This window comes from Dermacentor albipictus, chromosome 9 (assembly GCF_038994185.2).
Source record: "Dermacentor albipictus isolate Rhodes 1998 colony chromosome 9, USDA_Dalb.pri_finalv2, whole genome shotgun sequence".
In the NCBI taxonomy this organism is placed as follows: domain Eukaryota; kingdom Metazoa; phylum Arthropoda; class Arachnida; order Ixodida; family Ixodidae; genus Dermacentor; species Dermacentor albipictus.
Window position 1 is genome coordinate 28,080,263 of NC_091829.1, and position 8,959 is coordinate 28,089,221.

The window sequence follows — 8,959 nt, forward strand, 5'->3', positions numbered from 1 at the left end:
TATGAGGTTTTGCGCCATCTCTTGAGAGCTGAGGCAGCATTGCCAACTGCTTTACGGCTGATTGGCTGAATCGGGCGGCGCTATTTTTAAATTTGAGTGGCGTTCATGTCGGCTTTCAAGTAGCATCACCGTAATATAAGAAAACAACATTCAAATGTTCAGCATCACTTTATAATGCAAGGTGTAAGTCCTGACATTCTTTAGGTGCTATAGTTCATCGTGAGGCAACACTAACAGCAGCTGTAACAAGCTCATCCACGGCGGCATGTTGTTCTTGAATTATGCTGCACATGCCTAAAGGAATCATGATACTTATCATGTCCGTCACATTTGTCTTTGATATTAGTCCGGAGTAGGACATACTACAGTACACGCAGTTAATGACACCAAATAAACTACAGGCGAAATATATGTCCGGACTGGCCCATAATGTACAATAAGAATTACTGAACGTCTGAATGAACATTTGACCTAATTTAAGGGCCTGTATAGTCGCAAATAATTGCGCTTAAAGCGCCAAAATAGAGAACATGACTACAAGGACACAGCCGCCGAATGACACACAGTGGGCGTTTTTCATGCACCAGCCGTCGTTCTGGTATGACGTGTGGGTCTTCGGGCATGGCCTCCAAGACCTGCGCGTTCGCCCGTTTCTGAGGCAATTCTCCGGAAGTTTACTTTGGTCTCCCGGCGAGAGATGACACTAGCACCGCGCCGCTCAAGGTCAGCTACGAACGAACGAAAGAGCTAGAACAATCGCGAAGTTTTCACCTGTCAGAAAGCCGGCGCAATAAAAAAAAAAAAGTGCTAGCATTACCACGTGACGCAGCCCAGCCAATCACGTCCTCTCAACCCTTTCAGCCCGGTCTACGGGTTATCGCCCCGCACTGGTCTCGCGATTTCTCGAACGCGCTTCTAGAAGCAGACGACGCGCCTTTAAAAGGGGCGCCTGCGCGCCTCGCCGGCTCAGATTTGCATCGCTCTGCACTGAAAGCGCGAAGAATTCCTGAAAGAAGCGACATGGCACTGTTCCCGTTGCTGAACCGTGGTTCCTGGGGCCCCTCTGACTTGGTGAGGCGTTTCTTGGACGACGACTTCGGTGGTTCCTTCCTGGACGGTGAGCTGTTTGACCCGCCTTTCTACCACCAACGCTTCTACATCGAGCCACGCCACCAGCAGTCGTCGACCGCCGTCTGCCCCGCTCGCCAGCAGGGCACCTCGGTCGCCTGCACGCCGGACAAGTTCGCCATCAACGTCGACACCCGCCACTTCACTCCGGAGGAGATCACCGTCAAGACGCAGGACAACAGCGTCGTCATCCACGGCAAGCACGAAGAGAAGTCTGACGACCGTGGCTGCTACGTGAAGCGCGAGTTCACGCGCCGCTACGTCCTGCCCGAAGACGTAGACCCCGAGTCGGTGAAGTGTCACCTCAAGCCTAATGGTACGTTGGCCCTCGAGGCACCGCGCAAGAACGCGCCCAAGGAGCAACCGAAGGCGATCCCGATTCAAGTGAAGCACGAAGGCGCCAGCAGCAACGCTGTGAAGAACAAGTAAACGAAGAGACGTCACCGTCTCACGTAGGGGCCCAAATGGCGATGCCGAGCATCAGTTTGTTTCTGTGTGAGTGTCGGTTAATCGTCTCGTGGTGACTGCTGATAACTCCTGACTGAGTGTTTATATCTTTATGTCGTGGACGCGAAAGGTTGTGCTCCTGATTGAGTGTTTGTAATCTTATGTTGTGAATGCGAAAGTTTGTGCTATCGACGTGTGACTGGCGTTAATTCCTGTCTTTTCTATGTGCCTTAAGGCGCTTAAATAAACAGTACTTTCTGCAGCCACCGTCTGACTTTCTTTTTTTCTCGTGGCAGTTCGCAACACGCCATTGAATATCGTGTCGGCTATATGCTAATGTACCGATTTCGGTATAAAGGGACAAGCACTACAATCCTGTTAAACTTTATCAGGTCACACTGCTTTTTAGTTGGGAGTTCTCTCATAAGCGCTGAAAATTACTTAGTTCCTGACAAGCTGGAAGCAACAGGTAACTTGACTTGGAGGCGAACCTCGATCTGCCTCTTCCAGGTGTGAAATGAAAAAAAAATGCTCGCACTAAACTGTCGCTGTATATTGATATACGCGTATATGTGTACAGGCTGGGCCATCTATCACGCACCGACCATCCTATGTGAATAAGACGGAGCGCATATTGTTCGAAATACAGTTGAGAAACCACTAGTTTTCACTGCAATAAATTGCCGTTGTTTGCAGTGAATCTGGCACAACTGATCGTTTCCATTTGCTCGCTGCCATCGATTTCCTCAACCAGAAGAAAAAAAAAATTCTCGAGGTTCCGTTTCGCCAACTTGGACTTTCATTGTCTTCTCCAATTATCCTTTCTCTCGGGCCGTCGGCGCAGCACTTCAGCTACAGGGGTGTGTCCGCCGTGGTTACTCAGTGGCTATGGTGTTGGGCTGCTGATCACGAGGTCGCGGGATCGAATCCCGGCCACGGCGGCCGCATTTCGATGGGGGCGAAATGCGAAAACACCCGTGTACTTAGATTTAGGTGCACGTTAAAGAACCCCAGGTGGTCCAAATTTCCGGAGTCCTCCACTACGGCGTGCCTCATAATCAGTTTTTTTTTTTACAGGTGTGTGTCCATTGCCAGCTGATATAATTTGTGCGCGCGTGCGCGCGCTTTTGTGCGTGTCCGTGTGTGTGTGGAAGTTCTCAATTAAATCTCCAGCTTTCTTTCATTAATCTTCCAAGTAATCCTGCTTGATTTCTCTTCTGTTTGTTTTCCTTGCGTCTTCTATTGCCTTATATTTATTCATATTTACATTATTTTATGCTAAGTGTACCGCCCGCTTCTTGACCAACCCCTCTTTCTAAGTATATGCAATAGTCTGTGAATCACCACCTTTATCAACCGTATGTCGTCGTCGCTGTATAGCCGTTGTGCCTGAATATTCATCGTTAAACCTGTTATATATTGTTGTTGCGTGTCAGTTAGGTAACAGCCACAAGTCACATATTTATAAGCTGCACCATTGAAGCGTTCGGAAGGTTACGTTCTATAGGGGTGCCGACCATTGTCTACTTTAGCTTCTTTTTTTTTTACGAAGTAAGCTCTTTTAAAATTTTGCTATGCTTAAGTTTCTCAATGCCTCTTTCTTGACTGTCTTTAATGCGAATAACATTTTTGGCATTGTCAGAGCAGCTTTCTTTCCGGCTATCTTGCTACCTAGATTCTATTCCACCACAAAACGTGGGTCCATCCGGGAGATAGCGCAGTCTAAATATATTGGCCGTCCACGTGGATATGTGCTGTTGGGTTTGCGCAGGCTTCACGGCGGCACCGCCAGAAGGCGCTGAGTGGAGCCAAGCTGCAGTACACTCATCGCATATGCGTGACGCGTTTGGGATATTCGCGCACTTGGATAGCCATCCTAGAATAGCTCTGTTTTTTTCATTTTGTTCTTCGTTGTGGGCACTTTTCATTGCTGCTGCAAAGTGGCCAATCCACGTCGTGGGCACGAGGGTACCTACTAACCTGTAAAATTCAAAATCAGTAAAGATCCCGATGACCGGAAAAAAGCGAGGGTGGGGGTGGGTGTACAGCACGCATTATTACACATCATTTTTTGTAAGTTTGCGTTGAGGATTTGCTATTTATAGGATACATAGGGGCTCTCTATTTACGATTACTTACCTTGAGAAGCAGCGCGCAATCAGTAGCAGACAAGGAACAGCGAAAAGCGAAAAACAACATTGTTTTTAGGTTACACTGACTTCTTCAGCGATCGTGCTGTTGCTGATTTCGCCTGCTTCAGCAAATTGCGTGAACAAAATTGCTCGATGGTAAGGGCCCCGGAGCGAGGCAAATGATGTCTTGCGCTGCCACAACAATCACCTAGGCTCTACATCTGTGATGATGATGATGACGACGATGATGATGATGATGATGATGAGGAACCTCTATTCTGACTCGTACCCACCAAGCAGAATAGGCCAAGAACCGGGCGCCAGTAGGTAGCTAAAGAAATTTCACATTTGAAAATGAGAAACGCAATGTAAAAGAAAAAAAAAACACACAAGGAAGATTATGAATCAACTAGACTAGTATGCCAGTGAGCAGTCAGACTAACTGAAAGGTGATTCAATAAGATAACAAATACAATTTTAATAAAGAACTTGCATGGAGAAACCAGTTTTCAGTGAAATGAATCTTGATCTGATATTTGGAATAATGCTACAATAATTAACAGAGTCATAGTTTTGTTTCAGTTAAGAAATAAAACACTGCTCAACAAATGCCTCGGTGGCTATAGCCTAGGGCCAAAGCCCTAAATGATAATATTACCGGTATACTCAATCTTAATCCAATCCTGAAGAGTGTAGCTTCGAGTAACAGTTTTCTCTGGTTTGAATATCGTTGGCGTGATAAAAAGTAGTGGTCTGTTGATTCGAGTTCCTTACAATTGTGCATGGAGCGGACATCGTCAGGCCAGCTCTATGTAAATAGAAATTCATTTGCAGGATGCGACAGCGTAATCTGGTGTACGTGTCTTCCAACTGCCGAGAAGAAGGAAACCACTGTTTATTCCAGCAGAAACCGAGATGCTGAAAGTCTGGAGAAGGGTATCAGCGATAATTTGCCTAAATCAATTTGTAGGCCAAATTTTCTGTATCTCGGTGCAGTGACGTAAGCTGCATCAGGTAAAACGGAAATCAAAGGTCCACTTAAAGACGTTCCTGCTAATAAACCTGCCATCTCGTTTAAGTATAAACCGCGGTGACCAGGAACTCACAGCAAATTATTTTGTTTGTAATGTTGTAGGAACTAAATTTTGGAACATATTTAAGATAGCTGCATTCGTTGCAGAGGAGAACTACGCACATACTGAATCTGTAACTATGACAGCTGACGATTGACTAGCGGGAAGTTTGCGCAGCGCTAGAACAATGGCCAGTGATCCTGCAATGAATATGGGCGTGTAATCTGGGAGGCGTGTAGAAAAGGACCACCGGAGAGAAGCAGAAAAAATGCCTACGACAGCCTTCTCTTCAGACAATGAAGCATCAGTGGCTATTATATTGCATGTTTCCAGGCGAGAAAGGTAATCTAGTAATTGGTCATTTAAATATTAGTATGGCATCAGTTTAGCATTTGAGGGGAAGATATCGTCAAATTCTATCTGGAGACTTATCCTGGATTGACCTGTTGGTTTAATACGTTGAATTTGTACATTCCGCGGTTTTAGCTGTGCCTGTACAAATACAATCTGAGGTGTGCGTAGTCGCGGCCAATGACTAATAAAAATGAACTAGGTTCATTAATGAAAACATACATTGATTTTTCTTTGAGGAGAATCGTAAATTTTTGGTACGTTTGGACTGTGAGGATCCTGAATCTACTTTTTAAACATGATATTCGCACTTCCATATACAGAACGGTGTTATATACATAACTTAGGGAGTCCTAGGCACAATCGCAGAGTTTCCCTTTCTAATAAAACCAGAGGCTGCATTTTATAAGCTGGGATGACGGAAAACAAAACACACCCGAATTCCATGATGGGTCGGACATACATTTTATATGTCATAATTAATGTATGTCCTCGCAACCCGTATCGTCGGCTACTGATCTTATAGGCAACCATCCCAAGGCACGAGTTGCCTTAGACGCGACTTTTTCAACGTGGCTTTTCCAATTTAATGTCCCATCATACGTGATCTCCAGGTATTTAAGAAAATCCACCTGGGCAATGAACTCTCGGCGACACATGAGTGAAGTGTCATCGGGAACATCTAAAGGAAAGAAAAAGAAGTGCAGTTTTAGTGACGTTCAGAGACAACTTGGGCTATCGCTAACCTCACCAACCATTGTTTCTTTTGGTGCGACCTCACTGGGATCCAGCCACAGGGATGCTTTTTCTTGCAATTTACAATTTCATTAGAGATGCAAAAAGAATACCTTGCTGACTTTCTAAAATTATCAATATATTCTATTATTTCAATTATTTATGTTAACTTATTTTATCAAAATTCTTAACAATATTTTCACCACATATCTAAATATCAGTTCTAGTCTCACGCTCCACAATTTAAATCTAGTTTGGCTTTACTTCTAAGCATACGAAAAACCGCCTGCTTCTTGGCCAATCCCCCATAGTGGGTATGCGCCACGGTCTGGGAAACAAGACAGGACAAGACAAATGTATGTTCTCCATCCAAGTTTCAAGAGTGCATAAGTAATTTTGTAATGATTGATAATGAATGAATAGAATTTATTGATAGGAAAGACAGAGAGGTCGACCTGAGCTAGTGCGTCATTCGATGCAAGAAAGCGATGTCATCGGTATGAACGTATACCTCAAAATCCTGGAGCAAAGGGATGGAGCCTAAAAATATATGAAATAAAACAGGAGATAACACTGAACCTTGTGGTACTCTGCGTTTCTGCTTATACCTAAGCGACGAACATCCGCGTTGAAAACAGTGCAATTCTTTTTCCTTTAAAAATTCTGAAACCCATGCCGTGATGTGTTTCGGAAACCTGTAATTCTCTAATTGCTTTATCAGTATGCCATGCTCCAAACAATCATAAGCTTTAGCTAGATCTAGGGTCACTAATGCTGAATATTCCCTGCGGCGACGAGCAAGTTGTATGCGACTCTCTGAGTCTACGTTCGCGCACCATATCGAACTCCCAGATCTAAAGACAAATTGACTGGGGCTAAGTACTATGTTTTCAGAAATATAGGTCGTCATTCGGCAATTCAAAATTCCTTCTGTTAGTTTAACCAAATTGGATGTGAGAGAAATTGACCTAATATTATCCAAATCATATCCACCTCCCTGTTTTTTTTAGGTATCGGAATTACCTTAGCAATTCTCCGTTCTGAAGGTATCCAGACATTTTTTAAAGAGTGATCTACCCTATTCGAAATTTCTTGTGGGGAAAATTCATACAGAATCCTTACCACGGCTGTGGTAACTCTATCTGGACCTGGCGCTGAAGAAGGCAGAGAGCGAACAACAGGCGCCAGATATTGTAATGTAACTTCCCTAAATTCCCCTAGTGGTAATTAATGGTTTCAATAGAACGACTGAAAAGAACCTGTTTTCCAGTCCCTTTACAATATTTTCTAATAATTCGGACATTTCATGTGGCGAAAAGACAAAAGAGTCAATATATCATGGAACCGGAATCATCTTTCGAGAGCCTAAAAACCTAAAAGGAGCTTTCTGTTTTTAATTTAGGCAGATAGGTGAATTTATTCATATCATACTCATCTTTGACTTTAGCTATCGTGCGCTTGAATGGGGTAGCAACAAATTGGTAGTCGCTCCAATTGCTTGGACATTGATTACAGAGAAGTTGCTTCCGGGCAGGTTTTCGTTTTCGGTGAGCCCGCGTGCATTTTGAATTCCACCAATGACTTAAAGATGTCGGAGGTCACAATGTCGGAGATCACATCAACAGCCGCATTCTTTGAGGAACGTTTTAAAACTGCGCAGACGCTAATTTAGCCCTAGTGTCCTCTTGCATATCCGTATAGAGGGAAAAGCGTCGTACAGACCTCAAATACTTTCGAAATTTGTCACAGTTTACAAATGTGGTACCTTTTTACTTCTTCTTCTGAAAGAAGTCACAGGGTAATCAATCTAAAAAATGCTAACAGTTCCTTCACCGCCCGATTCATGGCCAATATTCCAGAGTGGGTTGACCTTTTTCATCCGCGATGTGGCAGCCATGAGCCTAGAGAACTTCCGGTCAGCCATTTTCGAGAGTCCAGTATAGCCAAAAAAAAAAAACGAAGTATTTTGCCGCATAGTATATTGTAGGCACATATTCTTGATGTTTTCAGATATAAAGAAAGTGCCCCACGCATGCGTCTAACTCATCTGTGGGTTTTTTTTTTTTTGCTGTACTTAACAATACCATTCATTGTCAAACACTAAGACTCCCCAACAAAAGCTGGCGCCAAAGTCCAAGTAGCCAAAAAAGAAAAGAAGTATTTTGCCGCATAGTATATTGTAGGCACATATTCTTGACGTTTTCAGATATAAAGAGAGTGCCCCACGCATGCGTCAAACTCATCTGTGGGCTTTTTTTTTTTTTTTTTGCTGTACTTAACAATACCATTCATTGTCAAACACTCCCCAACAAGAACTGGTGCCAGCTGGAGGGTCCTGTAAGTTTACAGGCTATTGTAACTTGCGTTGCTCGTGAGGGCTTAACCGGAAGACTTCTGGGACCTCTGTTTGTAAGCATGGAAAGGGTCTTAGGAGGTCGATCATCATCATCATCATCATCATCATCAGCCTGGTTACGCCCACTGCAGGGCAAAGGCCTCTCCCATATTTCTCCAACAACCCCGGTCATGTACTAATTGTGGCCATGCCGTCCCTGCAAACTTCTTAATCTCGTCCGCCCACCTAATTTCTGCCGCCCCCTGCTACGCTTTCCTTCCCTTGGAATCTAGTCCGTAACCCTCAATGACCATCGGTTATCTTCCCTCCTCATTGCCTCCTCAGCGACCTACTCAGGAGGTCGTTGTTGTTGTTGTTGTCGTCCTTAGTGGCCGTGGCACATACCCACAGTGGGGGATTGGCCAAGAATCGGGCGGTTTAATTAGGTGCCTAAAAATAATAATGATAACAAGGGAGTTAACAATTTGGGCGTGTGAGTTTAAAAGTAAACGTTTTGTGTTTGGAGAAAAAAGGAAATAATCAGATGAAAACGGTATAAGATAATAATAATAAAAAAAACAATAATTATTATCAAAAGATAAGAAATAAAAATAAAAAAAGCTATGGTTGGGAGGGAGAACGATCAATCTAACGTGGAAATCGATTGGTTTCAACGAGGTAATTTTGGATCGCCAAGCAAACATTTCTGTTGCTGGTCGCTGTTGATGGGCAAATCGCCGGGGGCTCGCGCCCTGGTG

General features: G+C 44.0%; 1 protein-coding gene across 1 annotated transcript; it reads left to right on the forward strand.

Moving 5' to 3' along the window:
- Positions 1-952: 952 nt before the first annotated feature.
- Positions 953-1,837, forward strand: LOC139049960 (protein lethal(2)essential for life-like). The gene has a single exon (XM_070525895.1). It carries the CDS (start codon positions 1,021-1,023, stop codon positions 1,555-1,557), a length of 537 nt encoding a protein of 178 aa, XP_070381996.1. The 5' UTR covers positions 953-1,020; the 3' UTR covers positions 1,558-1,837.
- Positions 1,838-8,959: the final 7,122 nt, after the last annotated feature.

Coding starts and splice junctions, on each gene's coding strand:
- LOC139049960 (XM_070525895.1), top strand. CDS start 1,021: ATGGCACTGTTCCCGTTGCTGAACCGTGGTTCCTGGGGCCCCTCTGAC.